Genomic DNA, 17,935 nt, shown 5'->3' with positions numbered 1-17,935 from the left:
AGCCCCATTTGTTTTAACATAAAAGGCTAATTTCAAAGTAAAAATTCACTTGACAACCATTTTGATGATAATTGAATTGATTTAGTCTCCTCCCCTGCAGCTGTTGTATTGACTCACTGCATGTTAATAGTTTAAATTTCAGTATTAATGATTCTTAGCATCTTGTTTGCAGTTTTATCACATTTTCTTAGAGTCAATTAATAAAAGTAAGAACTTCATAATACATTTTCAGCTAAATACATGTTCAAAGCTCGTTGTGCATCACCATCTAAAACCACAAGGCCTTTAAGAGTTGGGACAGGTTTCCATCATGTGGCATTGAGAATCGGTGCAAGTAAGAGAAGCATGTTAGCTAATTGACAAGATTATCACCTTAACAATGAGAACCATGATATTCTCCCTCTCTGGTGATACTTTAAAGGTTTCTAAACTTAAGCAGATTAAACCTAAAGTTTATTATAGACTGTATTCTGAAGACGCTCTCCTCCTCCAGAACCTCCTCTGAAGTGTCCATCAGCGTTTCTGATGATGCCTTGTTGCCAGCCATGAGATTACAACACCTCTATGATTGATGAACCCTATTAATGCTCTCACGCATTCATCAAAGTCTTTTTTAAAGACACGAGAAAATCCTGCATTCGCCAAAATATGCACTTTAGGTGGATTGCCAGAGGTGGCTGCGGGGGCTACCAACACATCAGTCAGGGCGCTCATTACTGATGCGGTTACATGTGTGATCAAATATATGACCGTCCTTTAATCAGGTGGCCACTGTGGCCGCTGCGCCCGCTGCTGCTGGGTATGAGAGGAGATCTACTGGCATTTACTGGCAAGGGGTTGCAATTGGGTCCTTACTCCTGTGAGCATTGGATTTATCCACCAAGCGACAGGCATGTTAAGTAGAAATATGTTCACTGATTTACTTTCACTAAACCCCAGGTGTGTGATGTCAAATACTGTCTTTATTATTAGATTTAAGATTTAACTTATCGCTCAATGGAAAACCAAGAACGTAAAGAATAAAAAAATATCCACTAAAGCTTAAAACGTTTAAACTAGAAACAGATTTTAAATTGTCTTGATTACATTGATTAAAGTACAAGCTGTAGAAAATGTGTCAATTTACCTTAGCGGCTGTACTAATACACAGTTGTAGCTACAAGTAAATTTAGTCTTGACGTTAATCTCTTTATTGTACTAAGTCAATTTGATTTTCAATTTAATTTGCATGATAAATATTTTTCTATGAACAAAGGATTAAATGACTATGTTAAATATGAAAGGAGTTGACTGGAGTGATGTCTCTGCAGTTCTTTTTACTTCTGCAGAACGTTTTAGAAAGTTGATTTAGAAATGAATTGTTTTCGTAAAAATAAAAGCTTTAAACACTCCGCTGTACATCATCTATCCAGCACGTATAAAATTAGCAACTAGCTGGGTAATATTATTGCACTTTAAGCAGCTGAAGACCCAAATATTTTCCTCTGGAGTTGGTGGAGACCAAAAATTGAGCTAAAAGGAGAGTGAGGACCAGAGTCATATCAAACTAAGAAATAGAATAGGAACAGATAGATGGAGCCATTTTTAATACTTGTATTAATGTTTAACATTAAAATATAACAAAAGGAAGCACAGACAGTCAGATACATAAATCAACTTTGTGATTCTTTAGAAATCTTTTCATAATCAGCCGTCTTGCACTCAGTCAGAATGGGAGGTCTCCTAAATGCACCATGTTTAACACAATGTGCTCGGGGCAAGCACCTTGATTAAACCTTACAAGACGAACATGCAGCAGGAATCACATTAATTGGTACAAGCCTTGCAGATTTTTTTCACCTACGAGCTCTGCATGTTGATGAGGAGCAGGAAGGAGGAAGAGCAGTCGGGCCGAAGAAAATGATGACGTTTTAAATGCATTTCTAAAATACACACAAAATGTCTGGCACAGGTTTGGCACCGATCACACATCGGTTTCTTGTGTGAAAAGTTGTGATCATATTTCGTGAGGGTCAAAATAAGAATTTTAGAGGCAATACAATCAATAAGGAACTTCAAACTTATTTTAAAACGTGGACACAAATTTAAACAGTACATTTAATGTTGCAGTGCAGCTCCTCAAGTTGTTTCTCTTTCCTTTGTGAAATTCATACCTATTTTTGGATGAGGAGCCAAAAAATGAAGAGAGTTGTTAATGGACACGCTTTTGTTTGTTTTTTTACTGTTTGTTTAAAAAAAGCACGGCTGTGCAGAATCAATGAAGCAATCAAGTCAGCAGATAAACAGCACAGTTGCAGCAATAAATAGTCTGCTTTGAGAAATACCAGTTTTTCTGCTGTTTCGTCTTCTGATGCGAGTAAATACAGCAGATAGGTGATGGATGAACAGACAGTTTGCAGAAGAAGGTGATAAAAGATGGGGGAAAGTTTGAAATGAGACAAAGCGCAAAACAACCACTGAAATGCCCCCACTGGGTTAATCAAAGATGCTTTTGTTGCCCCTCCCGGCTGGGTGTCAGTCATCACGTACATGCGCGCGGCACAGATGTGTGTGCAGCGTCTAATGACGCCTTCTTTGTCCCAATGTCACAAGGTTTAGGCTGCTCCAGCGCTGAAATGAGGCCCACCATGCTGAGCTTGAGGTTTTTGAAGATCTCGTTTTAGAAGCTGCGGCAGCGTCACCTCCCACTGAACAGACATTCTGGCGAGCACACACACGCTCGATCTGAGCGACTTCCTTTTTGTTGTAGCTGAACTCATGGAGTTAGGAGCCACTGCTCACTTAGATCCCAGATACACCAGGCCTGTCATGTGCTGAACTGCAGACAATCCCTCTAATGAGGGTTGCCTGTTATAGTTACCTGGCATGTTTGCTCACTTTGCTTCTACACACGTCTGCGCCATCTGTCTTGTCTCGTCCCTTTAATATTCAATGGCGTTCAGAGAAATTTGAGATTTTATTGTCGGGCATGTCTGCGAGTAAATCAATTACTATAAATGTTTTGTTGGGATTTTTTTTTACATGTGCGGCTTTAGGATAACCATCACGGGATATGATGAATGGTCGCATTCATCAACACGCACAAACACTCACACTGTACACTTCCTTTTGCAATCGCTCTCAGCACATCAGACCCTGTAATATAGTCATCTATCATTACAGTTTCCCTTCTTACAAATGAGGAGAGAATAGCATGCCAATTAATCTTCATCTAACACCCACCGTGCTTAGCAACCATCCTAGTATTGCTGGTGCTTTCCTCATTTTGGCTCTGGTGTTTGTGCAGCCTTGTTTACCTCCAAGTCTCCCACTTCAACTGTCACACAGGCCGGGAGAAACGGAAATCCAAGTCCTGGCAGATGCAGGAATAAGAAAAGTGATACAGTATTAAAAACCTGGAACAGCCCCCCCCCGCATGAGCTCACACAGTGCAGAATCATTCTTGATATTGCCTGGGGTGCACATGTCTCCCCCTCCCCTCCTCACTCTGTCCTATTACAATATGAAGCCGTAATGGGGGGAAAAAAGACACAATTGCCATTTTGTTCCCGAGTTTAATTGCATATTAAAGACAGAAAGTGGGTCCAGCAGATGAAAATGTCACTACTTTGTCACTTTCCTTTCTGAAGAACGGAAGAACCATTAGCCTCACGTCGCGGCCTTCAGAGCAAATGACTGTTTGAAGGCAGCGGGGGCCTGCCGCCATATGGCACAAGACAGCGACAGAATTGAACAAACAGGGGAGATTTGCGAAAACAAAGCAGCAGGAGTGCGTCATTAGACAGCAGTTGTCCACGAGAGAGACTGCAATTCAAACAGGCAGAGGGGTCACACAGAGAGTAACAAAGTGCGAGGATCAGTGTGAGGGCTGCCATAGTTAATTTTTACACCGCTTGCTCCCCTCCAGCTACAGAGCAGCGGCAGGCGTCGGGTGCAGCCGCAGCTAAAGTATGTTCGCGCTCAAGCTGTTTGCCATTTTTTCTGTTGTGCAACTTCTGTGGAAATATAGGAGCGGAGGGGAGGGAGGGGGTAGTCGTCCTCAGAGTGATAATGCGATGCATTATTTATCACCACGGGGATATTCTTTCATGTGAGTGACTCCTTCCTGGAGGAGGTCAGAGGTGATGGTTGGCTTCAGAGCGGCACGCCTTCGGAGATTCACAGCTTCACGTCTGACACTTGAGCAAAGTAAGTGGAGAAGGAAGCTGGTTCACTCTCAGTCAGGTGGAGATGAACAAATTCAACATTGTCAGATGGATGTGCTTTATAGAGCAAACAAGAAACTAAGGAGAACACAAGCCCATGAAAATAGTAATCACACAGATACAAAGCATGTACACGCGTCTATTTCTTATAGAAGAAATTTGAAAGAAACATCCCAGGCCCAGGTCCCATCGCTCCACAAAGGTTGGCAGAAATCTGTAGTTTTTGCTTAATCCTGCTATAAACCAACCAGTCAACTAGAATAACACTCAGTACAGTTCATACCCAACAGGCCCCTGAATTCAATCAGGCTGCACAAAACAACACACACTAAGATGTGATCTTCTACATAAAGAAATCTATCTCGCAATGTTAAAGACATTGAAAAAATAAAATCCTGGACTGGCCCCTCGATCAACCCTCCGAATTCACAGGTTTCATTCTTGGTCTATGTGTCATGCTTCCTCCAAGTAACCAAAACATAACCTCATGATAATCTTCACAGTCACAGTAGCTCACTGTATTAACATCGATGAAAGGATTCTCTGTATGAGAATGTTTGCAGGATGTAATCGACTGATTCTGTTTTCCAGCGTGAGTCAGTGAAATGAAGCACCGCAGCTGCTTTTACATAAAACTCTCCTCTCGTTTCAGCGTGCACATATATGTACATTTCTGCATGTGTTAACTGCACAGTGCTTTAATGGTGTTTGATTAGGAACGGATCGTTTGTAGGCTCCAGCACAACAACGCAAAGTAGGTCAATAAAAGCAGGTTGACTGTTTCAGTTCACCGTTCACAACTCTTATTCTTCCTCCCCGGAACTCACAGCTAATTTTAAATCATCAGGGCCGCTGATGTAACTGGGTCAGGGTGTCACACCTTTCCACTTTCTCAAGGATTTATCTCCCCCTTGCTCGGAAAAAGTCATCTGGAGCCTAATAAACCTTAATGTGACCACAACCCGGGGCGCATTAGCTCTGCAGCCAACTCATTAGGTTCATGAGTCATCACCACCAAAATCATATCAGATCCATTCAAGCGCAGTCATTGTCGTTTTTTGTCTGATTGTGTGTTGTTGTTGTTTTTTTGTTTTTTTATCTCCCCCTGTGAAGGAAATTGGCCAAGAAGCGCAAAGAGACGCTGAACAGCACCCGGCAGGAAATGACCGTGATGGTCAACTCCATGGACAAGAGCTACACGGAGCAGGGCACCAACTGCGACGAGGCGCTGTCCTTCATGGACACACACAACCACACGCTGAACACACGCAGCGAGTGTGCGCTCACACTCAACGGTCGCAGCGAGTGCACCCTCACCCTCAACGGTCGAGGTAAGACAAGCCAGCGTCTGCCTTTCTACTGTCACACACACACACGCACACACACACACACACACGGCAGGCTGGAGGCAATTTATTTGGTTTGATCAGGTGAGACAGAAATCAAACCTGGCTGCACAGGAAGTGGTCACACTGGGACAACTTGAACGCTGGATTAGGAACATGCTCAGGGAAGAAAAAAAACGAACTCAGCCTGGGTTTTAAATTGTCGTTTTCAGGAACACATTTGTTTTGACGTTTCCCGACACTAATCTGTATTTATTTTTTTTTTGTTATCATGATCACTTATCACAACCAGTTGCATGAATCAGTTCTGAAAATGGATTTTAAATGAAGAGTTGTCTTCACTTGTCTTTTTTTTACCTCATTCAGACTTTATTCACCCCATGCAAAAGGTTCCACAGTAATGCTGTAGCTTTTAAAATCCCTCTTCAAAACAGTTGAACAGAATTTACATCGATTTGAAGATTTCAAATCATTTCGAGAAAGATCTTCTTCTTTCTTCAACAGGAAGCTCCCAGGGGGGTTGTTCTGTCTGTTTTTACATTAATTGTTATTAAATGTTAAATGAGATAAAAGTGAATGGTATAAATGATTGGCTGTGTGGCTTCTGCACCATAGCTGGTCAGCTGTGGTAATAATTGTGTAAACGCTTGTTAATGGCCTGGAGCGAATCTGGTATCTTGATCAATAATGAAGACATCTCAAAATCCCAAACTTGACCTCAGAGCTTATCAATAAACATGAACACGAGCAGAAACTCAGCCCCCGCTCGGTTTCCAATTCATGGAGGAAACGCACAACACATACTAGATGTGCTCCGCTGCGATAACCTACTAATTTTCTCCGTCCCAGGTTAAAACTTAATACTTTGCTGATCGACAGCTCGGCTAAATCTGCACCCGAGGCTTGACCTGGTATAATCCCAGGCAAAAACCATCAGATTAAAACTGCACAGCAGCTTCTGTCTCGGCACCCCTGCAGGGGATGAGCCCCAAAGATGCTCTGACCTTGATTAACTGTCTGTTAGTGTGGTTGCTCAAATCTGTCTGCCAGCGTAAATGATTTAAATGCATTACTTCTCCCTCTGCCTGTCAGTGTAATGTTAATACTCTGACCTCTATCCTGCTCGTCACGACCTTATGTGGCTGTCAATAGTGTCATTTTGCCTCAAAACATTATGGCTGAACGAACTGAACTCATAAACACAAACCCTGTTAGTGACAGTTGACTGTCAGTGCTGCTGCTCTGGTGCAGTGAAATCACAGCAGCAGAACAGCTATAGTTCCTAATTTTATGGATAGAATGGGAATCATATTACTTTCCTTTACGTCCTTAAGACACAACAGTATACGTATTTATGAAATATATATAAATATGTCTAAATCCGTATTTGTTGGTTCATAATTCATTAATATGCAGTACTACCGTGATTATTCTGCTTTCTAATGATTACTTTTGTACTTTTTAGTTGACCAATCAATGCATGAATCAAAAAAATATTATGATATTATGTTTAAATATCATGTTAAAACAAAAACTACAAACAATCACTGCGTATTTGACATTTTATTGAAAAATCAAGACAGTAAGTCGAACCGATGATGGAAATAAGAGATAGTCGCAGCCTCATTCATGATGATGTAACTTCCAAAAGAAGAATTAACTTGGACAAACTTTTTTTTTTACAAGTTAAATTCTCTTAATTTAAAAAAAACACTTAGTTCAATAAACACATGAAACATTTTACTGCTAAAGTTTTATTTATTCTTGTTTATGCTGCATGATGTTCGCAAAGTTCAGTAACACAAAACTGATTCATTTTAACTTCAAAGATTAAACATCTGAAAATAAAATGCAATATATCTTGTAAATATAGGTTTTTCTTTTTTTTTTACAATTTAAATACAGGCATAAACCTTCAATAAAAAATACAAAATAAAATCACTTTTATGTTACCATTACTTTTTAAATGTGTATAATTTGTGAAACTAAATGTTTAAACTCCTTAGCAATGTTAAATTATGATCTTCTGGGTGATTATGACGGCACATTTGTGCATTTGTAAAGTTATTCATGATGTGTTTTGAATATCTAGGAGATTTTACACTTTGTTAAATTGACAAAATGAGAATTATTTGTGCAGCAAAGAAGGAAACCATGCGTGTGGGGTCAGAGCAGTTCCAAAGATGCTCAAAAAAGGCAAGATAACATGTGTAAAAAGCAAAAATCAACTTTAATTATGTTGGATTTCAGACTAAACTTTACTTGTATGTGAAGGATTCATTCACTCAAATTTCAAAGAAACACATTTTCTCCTCTGACTGTAACATTTTGATTTGCTCAGGGTCTCAGAGATCTCAGCTGCCACCACCACACAGTGACGACTAAATAAAAAATGTTATTTTCCAGAGGAGAACATGTTTTCTCTTCAGTCTAGAGACAAATGTTTAAATGTTATCTTGACGGCAGGAATATAAAGGCATCTTTGTTTTTTTCTTATATGTTGCTGTTGCTGTAAAGTTTGAAAACCTCCTCCACTATTGATGCGCTGTTGTTTTCCTTTGTTCCATCTGCAGCCGGATCATCACCCTCTTCCTTCACGCTGCCTAAAGCCAACACTCTGAGTACATCCATCCCCACCAACTCCTACTACCCAGGTAAACATTCACTGTATTTGTGCAAGAACTGTGTTAAATACAGACAATATTTTCTAACAAGTATTAATTATATGTTGTTTTTTGTGTGAATTAAAGTCGAAGGCTTTAATGTGAGATGTGGATTTATAGTTTTCATATGTGCTCAACAAATTAGACAAAGATTTCACTAATGAGAAGAGAGATAAATTGACTTTAGATGAGTTTTCACTCTGCTACGTCTCCGCTCATAACCGAGTGGGATTCAGCTCGTCAATTATAGCTTCAATTTCTCCAAATAATATCCGTAATTGTGTGTCTTATGCAATCAGATCACAGCTCATTGATTAGACGGAGTAAAGGGCAACGAGATTTTTTATTTTTTCAATCAACTAAACTGACTGTATAATTGCCTTTTTCCAGAAAATATGATAAGTTTCGTGTCGTGTAACTTTGGCAGGAAAAAAAAGTGTCTGTCCATTTGTGCTGCTGTTGTTTTTCTGTGGGTTTGTCTTTGCTTCTTTTATTTACTACAACTCTCTTTCCTCCTCCGACACCTGCACGTGTTATGGGGGTATGAGCAGATCCCTTTGTGCCAACCGCTATCTTAGGTGAGACACATTTTCCTTTTCCCATTTGCTGTTGATGATTTATTGTAACGTCGGTCTTACAGTGAAATGACAGAGTTACATTACATTCATACGATCGCTGTTTGAAAACTTAACTGTGAGGATTGAAAAAAAAAAAAAAGCACACTCTACTTTTTTTTTTTCCATTTTGAGTTTTTGGTTGGCTCTTTTACTAAAGATGGCTTCCTCACCTTCATACCTGCCTGCTGCTTCTCCTCCTCCCTCCCTCCCTCATTCCTCCCCTCCCTCCCTCCCTCCCTCCCGTCAAACGAGAGGCTCTCCCTGGGCTGAGGCTGGCTTCACTCCATCCCATCCGCATTGCGTGTCGTGCGTGTGATGTCACATACGTGTTTGACCTCTCATATGCATGGACAGACATGTGGACTGGATGTGGGGGAGTGTCTAGGGAGGGGAGGGGAGGGCGGGGTGGTCAGAAGTGGTGGTGGCGGTGGTTTGGGGGGGTCAGAGTTCGCCCCCCTCTCCGCCGAGGCTACAGTCGCACAGCAGCGGCACTGAGACGGAAACATAAAAAAACGAGAGGCAGACGGAGAAAAAGCTGTCTTTGCCGAAATTTTCCAAAAAAAATGGCTTCGGCGTTCGGTCTGAACGTGTTACGTCGAGCAATGGCTGTGCCGCCCTCCCCTCCCTCCCCCTACCTCCTCACTGCGCATTCAACTCCCCTCCCCCCCCCCCCCCCCAAAACAACAACCTTTTCTATTATTCTTTTTAAAGTCGCTCCCCCTGCCTTTGGCTAACTGCTAGTGACCTACTTGTTTTTGTTTAGCGTTTGCTCAGTGATAAGATAGAATAATAAAAAAGCGTTTTGTTCTTCTGGTTAATTATCACCAGCCTTTGTGGAATAGATGCACAGAGTGCTGGATGCTCTTCTAGCAGCAGAGCACATAATGCAGCTATAAGTGGGGCACTAGAACTGAAATACTTCAATACTGGAGGCCAAGAAGCAAAGACGCAACGAGCAACTCACCGAAAGCACCATAACAGCACTTCTGTTATCGGGCATATTATTCTCACATAAGAGAAACTCTGAGCAGCGTCTTTCATCAGCGCTGCGATGACAGCTGCTTATGTTAGTTCCACGTTTAATGAAGCATGCAACAATTAACATGAAATTACGGCAGCCAGAAAAGGTTACATGCTTTCAGTTGTGACACGCTCGGTCACAGCATTGTCTCATCAGCTCAGGTTAACGATCAAAACTGATTAGATCGACGAGAAGTGGCGATGTTTTTTTATTTTATTTTGCCCGCTCGTCGCTTTTTAAAGAATTAAAAAAACAAGGTGTAAATACAGGTGTCACCGCGAGCACATGCAAATATAATTACGGCAATTCAGAATGTCAAATATAATTGGCTCCGTTCGAATTTTTGCAAGTTGCAGATCTGAAACAATTACAGCTTGTTCCAAAAAAAGTATTCCACCATTATTTTCTCCCTTGAAATCCATGACTTCCTTGTTTTGTTCTTTTTACTTTTGTCTTGCACTGTTGAAATTGCCCCATCCATCCACTCGACATCCCCCCTCCCCCCCCTTGACGAGGCTTTCTACCTGTAGGCGGTTTGGACTGAGGAGGCATGTGATCTTGCCCTGTAGCGTAGCTCTAAAAAAAAAAAAAAACAACTGTATCAGGTTCTCATGCTGTATTGTTGCTTATCCCCTCTCTCCTCTCTCTTCTCCTCTCTTTCTCTTTACATACATAACCTCTTATGTATCTGCTATCTAAAAAGTGCCCATTAATGGTAAGTTTTCCCAAGTGGGCCCTGGGTTTGGGGGAAGGAGGTGGTGTTTTACTCAGAGAGCAGGCCTGACAGTGAGAGGCTGCTTCTGACATGGACATTACGACATTTCTTGCATGACCAGTGGACATGTTAGCATTTCACCACCCTCCGTACCGTGCCACCAAGCCACCATTAGCCTAGCATGGTCAAAGTATGTACAGTGCCCCATGGCAGCATCACCCCATGCATTCTCCTCCCATCTCCGCTCCCCTCCTGGGTTGTTGTTTTTTTATTATTATTATTCTTTCCTTTTAGGTATGATTTTCTTTTTTTGTTTGAATATTTTTGGGGACGACCGGGTGGCGGGGGTTTGACTCCACGCTGTGTCTGTGTGATGCTTCCGACGGTGCCTGCTGCAACATGCTCACTGTGGCCCACCGCACCCCCTCACATCCTCCTCCTCCATGTTTCTGGACACCCTCCATCGTCCGCTGGCTCCCCCACAGCATCTGTGCCTCATGTCTGCCACTGACTGGATTACAGTATGGAAGAGCTGGAGTGGACTTGCTCACTTGCAAAAATCTGAGCTGCAGCCCAAACCAGCATACTGTACCGCCAGTGAAAAAAAAAGTTGTTTTACAGCATCCTTATGTGGAATTTAACAATCGCTCTTCTGCTGAGGGCCACTGGTGCATTTTATTCTGACAGTAGCCATATTAAATGCTCATAGTGAAAGTGCAGTTCTTAAAGAGCCTTGTTCTTTAATGGCTCGGTACAGTAGGCCTCTGATGTTACAGCCACACATTGAGACAGATGGACGTGAACCTTCTCACCACATGACTCATCCTATTACTCAATGATGTTGTGTTGTTATGACCATCCATAACAAACAGATTACTAGCAGAGAGTTGTTTGTCAATCTGGAGGGTGGTGACATAATGCTTAACAGTAAATGAGATAATGTGCCATCTGTCAATGGCAACAGTTGTGAGATATGATCCGATGGAGGTCCGACAGCACCTGATCCGAGAACTTAACCGAGTTTTATTCGACGACAAACTCATAAAATACAACCGACATTTACTGCTGCAAGCATCATGTCACCCGTATGTGTCTTATAACGTTCTGCTAATGAGTCACATGAGGTTCGCTCCTAACTCTCCATCCTGACCTGCCCTGGCCTTGTGTCTGCGTTTGTGTCCCCGCAGACGAGAGCCAGAACATGGGCAGCGACACCAGCAGCCTGGTGCAGTCGCACACTCACTCCCTGAGGAAGCGGGAGCCGGTGGACGTGCCGTACCAGACGGGTCAGCTGCACCCGGCGATCCGCGTGGCCGACCTCCTGCAGCACATCACCCAGATGAAGTGCGCCGAGGGCTACGGCTTCAAGGAGGAGTACGAGGTAGGACGCCGCCCCTGCCGTCCTCCCCGCTGCCTGTGAAGGTCGCAAAACACAAATAAAGCCCGGTGATGGACTTGTAACATCACCATGGAGATTGTGGAGTGGAGATGTTGATCAATCTAAAACGAGGCTTCATCTGTGTTTCTCTCTCTGTGTCTGTCTCTTGCTCTTTCTGTCTGCCTCTCCGTCTGTTTTGCACTGCACAGCAGAACTGTTTTGTTTCTCCCCAGATGCACTTTTATGATAAATTGTTAATGTACCCCGTCTCAGTGTGTTTACGGTGTGATTCGTTTTGTTGTTCATCTGTTCCGTGTTGTTCCCCCCCCCCCCCCTCGGAGACTTAGCTACAGACCAACATGAAATGCCAAAAAAGAAATAAATAAATCCCCTGTCCCGCCACGTGTTCGCCCTCGTCCCCTCCTTTATCTGTATCGGGCCCGATTAGACACCGGCGACGGCGGCCCGCTGCTCTCTCAAGACTGTTGTCACACAACAGCACGGCAGCGTAATGTGACACCGGGCCTCTCGCTGACACCAAAACAAAAGATTTCCCCCCAGAAGAGCATCACTCTCATTTCCCCTCATTAGTGCGGGAGGCTGGCAGGGCTTGGCGGCACTCCAGCCTCCTCGCAATCCCTCAGCACAACACCAGGCAGCCTCGTCTCACCCTGACGCCAGGTTGGAACAGACTGGCTCCGAGCTATATTTAATAAATCCCTCTTTTGAAACATCTAATGTGCATCACTTGCATCTTTCTATCTCTCGTCGCCCTCCATCTTTTCACTGATAGTGCTGCCACTTTTTTCATACTTACAAACTCTTTACTTATCACCTTTCTTTATCTCCTTTCCTTATCAAGATCAAACATCCTCCTCTTCTCTTTTCTCAACTTTCATCAGATCTCTCTCTCCGTCCTCTCGGCTCATATCCTTTCCCTCTTTTGTGCTCTCTCTCTCTCTCTCTTAATGTCTTTCCCTGTAACTCACTTATCCACACCTCCCGCACTCCTCTCCTGCTTTCCTTTTCCCGCTCTTCATCTTCCACCCCGCTTAGTCTCACTATGTGCGAGCCACATTTATCAGTAATTAACTCCCCACTTCCCCCTCGTGACTGCAGAGTTAAATAATGCAGCCTCCCATTGCTACCTGCTGCATGAGATCATTGAAGGGCTGGAGTGCTTTGGGCTGCCCTCCGGGCCTAATCCATTATGGATAAAGGTGTTTTGGGTTCACGCGACCGGCGTCGTACAAACGCTTAACAGTCAATCAAGCAGAAGCAATGCCACAACCAGCGATTGGCCCCTGCCCCTTTCGCCGTGCTGTCACCTATAGCTGTCCAACAGAAAAAAAAGGGCCTGTGAGATGCTTGAAGTTTGTGACGGAGCTCATTCTCTCTCGGCTGGAGCGATGAGTTTGTATGTTGTGTTCCTCTGCTGTCTTCTCTACATCAATCTGTCTTACGGTTAATGCCCTTTTGAACCGTTTTCTGATTTCTGATGATAAGACTTTGGAGCCTCGTGCACCTCTCAACCTGTTAACTTACCCTGTACTATATCTCTCTCTGACCCATGCTTCTTGTTATTCTGTACGTTAACTTTGGATCAGATAAACGAGGTAAGCCAATACTTTTGGTTATTTGTGAGTTTTTTATTATTATTTTAGACTTGCAGATGATATCTCAAACCTGACAGATTGATTGTGCTTGTTGGCTGAATGTAAGGCCCTGTGGGATTCAAAAGAACCGTCTCACGTATACTGATCTGACCTGAAAAAGGGCATTTACCAACAGAAGCTATGCAAAGTTACCAAACTATCTGACAGTGTACAGATGATGCAATGTGTTCAACAGTGACATTTTGTTTTTCCTTTTAACTCTTGTCCTGTCTTGTCTTGAGAATGTCACTGTGAAATGTTTTCCCTTGATCAGGAAGTGTGAGATCCACAAACGCTTCACAGCTCACAGTGATTCAGATGTTGCTTTACAAAGCTTTTCAAAAGAATATTTAAAAGGATATGCAGCCAGTTACTCCGAAAAAAAGAAAAACATGAAATCTGAATGGTTTGGAAAAAATAATACAGTTTATACTCACAAATTTAATTATTTATGTAACCAAACTTTTCAAAAGCTTTGTAAAGCCATACTTCATATAAACTCAAACATAATATATTTTGCATGTCTAAGTTTTCAACAGAAAACAACTTTCCAAGTTTTCAGTTGTGTGGCGTCCAACCTGACATTCATTAAGCTCCAACCACGAACGAGCGCTAGTCTAGTTTGAATGAGTTTCCTTTTCTCACACGCCAAACGATTTAATTCATTTATTCCCCAACAAAATTACAAAAAACTATTATTTCTGTTACCACCCCTCGTATTTTTATTTTCTTACTTTTCCATGGTGTGTATGCCGAAAGCTCTGTTGTTGCCATATGTAGGTTTTTCCTGGTTGTTTGCAGAGAAAGTGATGTGCAACGCAGACAAACTGTGCTGGGACCTGAGTACAGCAGGTAGTCTGTAATTAAAAGCACACCAAGTTGGATCTGGGCCAATGGGAATAATTTGTGGATGGTGAACGACTTCCCGCAGATGCACTGAGAAAAACACTGTAAAATACATCACAGGTCTTTTTCTTCAGAATAGTTTTTACATGCGGAGCCATCCGTTGTTTTTTTCCGTCTCTGTCAGGTAACCAATTATTCCCAGTGTGGGTGTGTAGCCGTTAAATTCACATTTCTCTCTGTTTGGACAGAAACTACTTCACCATAATAACGTTTCTCTGAATTTAGAATTCAAACAGCTGGATGAACGAGGCTGTAGCCTCCGAGACAGGCAGGGTCACTGGGTTCAAGAGAAAGCGATTATAAAGTTGCCAGGTAACGCCTTTCAGATTGAGGACGATTCGTCATCAGAAGCTTGATATTAGACTCGTATCCTTCAGAGTGACAGAGAGAACGACATTGGCCTGTGCATTTACTGCAGGCATACAGGAGAAGAGGCTTATATAATGTATCCCTGAGACAAGCTTCCATCTTCGCCGGAAGGATGTGACGTATCTTTAGCATATAAAAGCTGTTTCTCAGTGAAATCACTAATCCTTAGGACTTAATATGGGAATATGTCCTTGTGAGGTGTCTGAAAGGCCTTTATTTGCGAGACAAATGGCCCGCTGGCTGCCACGCCGCTGAGACGAATGAAACCATCAAGTCCGAGAGCGGCGATGATTGACGACAGAGTGTCCGGCTCCCTCAGACGGGCGAACCACACCGAAGGAACTCTCCAAACAATCCGTCTAACCTTCCATCAACGCTCTCAGATCCTTATTTGCAGACGGCCTGCATTCTAATGCATTAGCTGACTTTTCAAATGTGCATTAGCCGACTATCAAAAAGCCAGAACAATAGGTTGTTTTTGTCCAGACCAGTCTGCTCGGAGCCAGCCCCTCCCGGCCCTGCCGAACAGCGGTGGACTGGCAGTGGAGATGTATTTTCATAATTTGGCTTAATTGTGCCTGGTGTGCCATCAGAATGGAAATCTCCCCAGCGAGAGATGATAAATATTTCATGAGCGTAATCTGAGCGGAGCAGTTTTTGATCTGCAGACGATGAGCTGGCTTTATTTTTCCCCACGACGAGCTGATTGAGTCCTTCAGAAGAGGCAGACTGACAGCCGCCGCAGTGGTTCCGCCCGGCGGAGTGTCGCAGGGGGAACGGTTTGAGCGTGACTCCCGCTGCCTCTGCCCTAATGGCACTTGCTGTTTGACACAGCTTCCTCCCTCCTCCCTGTGTTTCACGTCTCATAATGATGCGAATATCTCTCTGTCTGCGTCTTGCTTTTCTGTTGCAATGTTCCCTTCCTCTTTTTTTTTTAGAGCTGAAAGAGGAAGACTGTGTCCTTTAGTCTGGTTATCATTTACAGTGCTCACACATGACACCATATTTCATATCCCCCCCTCTCTGTTCTCTGTTTTCTCTCTTTTCAGAGCTTTTTTGAAGGACAGTCGGCGCCATGGGACTCTGCCAAGAAGGATGAGAACCGCATGAAGAACCGATATGGGAATATTATTGCATGTGTGTACAAAGCACCTCCTCAGCGCTCATGAATTTTTGTTCCCATTCTTCTGTCTGATTTATTGGCCAGTCGTGTGACTCTGGATAACTATAAGCTGCTCAAACAGAGTTTTATTATCAGCCAACAAGAGCAGCTTTGACCTTTCCAATCTACTTTTATATTCATCTTCCCGCAGCGTCTTTTAAGTTATGAGAAATAAGCCGCGCAGCATATGGCACATAACATGTAGCCTCTGCGGTGTTTATAAAAATGTAAAATTTTATTGCGCTGATATTAGGTCTTTAAACTTGAGCTGAGCTGTGATGCAGATTTGCCAATTAATGCTCAAAAGTAATTTTGACCCTCAACTGCAAAACCTTGAAGGTCAACTTTTGATTTCCTCATCACTGATTTACTTTAAAGGTATATTTCACATTCAATGTAGAATGCTGACTGAAAATGTTTATTTGGATTTCACTATGTCTACAAATCCACCATAATCACTCTATGGCCTTATTCAAATTACATCTGTTCTGGTTTATTTTAATACTTTTGCATCATTTTCACATATTAACCATTGAAGGAAGCTTCTAAAATCCCAAAAATCCAGTTTATTTAAACATGAATTGCAATAAGAGTGAATACGTCCGCCAAGGGTCTCCAATCCCTTTACATTAAAACATTACAGCTCAGGCCACATTACGTTTCTCAGCTACACATTAGTGATAGTTACAGGTTATTTGTTACTGAACAGCGGCTGGAAAAAGCAGAAGCCATTAAACCACATTTAAATCAGATTTAAACCAGATTTTTATCTGGATATGCTCTCATTGATAATAATAATATTATGGGAAATCAAAAAGCCAAAATTCTTCCCTGGTCCATAACACGTCCTTCCAACAAGTTTGATTGTAATCCGTCCTGTAGTTGTTGCTGCTGACTATCAACTATCAACGACAGCAGCATCATTGTGTCACATGACTGCAGCCATGTTTTGTCTTTTTTAATTAAGCCACTCTTGAATACCAGTCTGGTTGTCCTCCCAGTCGTCCGTCACCACTTCCTCTCTGTGTTTTACTGTCTCTGTGTCCCTCTCCCTCCGTTTCTTCTGCTGATGTCCTTGTTAATATGATTAATTCAGTGCTGGTTTCTTCCTCTCCGCCTCTCTTCCAGATGATCACTCCCGTGTCAGGCTGCAGGCCCTGGAGGGGGAACAGAGCTCCGATTACATTAATGCAAATTACGTTGATGTAAGTACACACACCGACCGCGCCACCAATGCAAAGGTCACTGCGCTTCCTCTCAGGGAGGGAGAGGGCGCTGGTGCCGCCGTCACGGGGGGCCTTAGGGACAAAGCATCCCCCCGCCGCCCGCCCGCCCATCACACACACACCCACACACACACAGAGCCACACTCAAACACGCACACGTTGCCTTTTTCTTCAACTTTAGAGGGCTGCCGTACCACTGTATTCTTTGGATATATTAAGAGGAATAAGCATCAGAGAGTGACAGCGCCTGGTGGGAGTAAAGAGACACCAGTCGACTCGGGAAACTGAGGTCATCGTTTGCTTTGAACAACATTTTGAAAAAAAATGAGCAGAGAAGTTGATGCACAAAGAAATTTTACCTTGAAAATAAAGTTTAAAAGCAAAGATACAGAACAACGAAAGTAATTGTTCTGCTGCTTCAATATTTTTTTTAAATGTTCTTATCAGATAAGATTCAACAACTCCTCATACCTCATTGATTCATGAATTCATCTTCTACATGTTATTTGGTCTCTTGTTGTCACTTCGTTGTCTTTCCAAGTTCATACTAAGACACTAATTCTACAGAGGTACAGCTACATGACTTGAGTCTTCCTGCAGCGACCACGGGTTCGACCGACCGGGCCTTTTGTCAAACCATCCACCTCCCATCTCCTTCTTTACATGATTTGC

The 17,935-nt window shown here is 42.7% G+C and overlaps 1 protein-coding gene across 3 annotated transcripts in view; it reads left to right on the top strand.

Moving 5' to 3' along the window:
• Positions 1-17,935, top strand: part of LOC109642004 (receptor-type tyrosine-protein phosphatase mu-like) — a 145,595-nt gene that overhangs the window by 102,996 nt on the left and 24,664 nt on the right. For 2 of the 3 annotated variants that reach the window (XM_069510828.1, XM_069510825.1), the window contains 6 exons: positions 5,319-5,536; positions 8,125-8,205; positions 8,766-8,792; positions 11,755-11,948; positions 15,925-16,012; positions 17,166-17,242. In XM_069510828.1, the coding sequence (XP_069366929.1) occupies positions 5,319-5,536; positions 8,125-8,205; positions 8,766-8,792; positions 11,755-11,948; positions 15,925-16,012; positions 17,166-17,242 (685 nt within the window). Of the gene's footprint in view, positions 1-5,318; positions 5,537-8,124; positions 8,206-8,765; positions 8,793-10,555; positions 10,568-11,754; positions 11,949-15,924; positions 16,013-17,165; positions 17,243-17,935 lie in introns of all 3 variants that reach the window. The other variant, XM_069510827.1, reaches the window with a different exon arrangement.

Source organism: Paralichthys olivaceus, chromosome 16, assembly GCF_024713975.1.
Source record: "Paralichthys olivaceus isolate ysfri-2021 chromosome 16, ASM2471397v2, whole genome shotgun sequence".
NCBI lineage: Eukaryota > Metazoa > Chordata > Actinopteri > Pleuronectiformes > Paralichthyidae > Paralichthys > Paralichthys olivaceus.
Note: the sequence above shows the minus strand (reverse complement) of the source record. Positions and strands in the feature narration are given on the sequence as shown.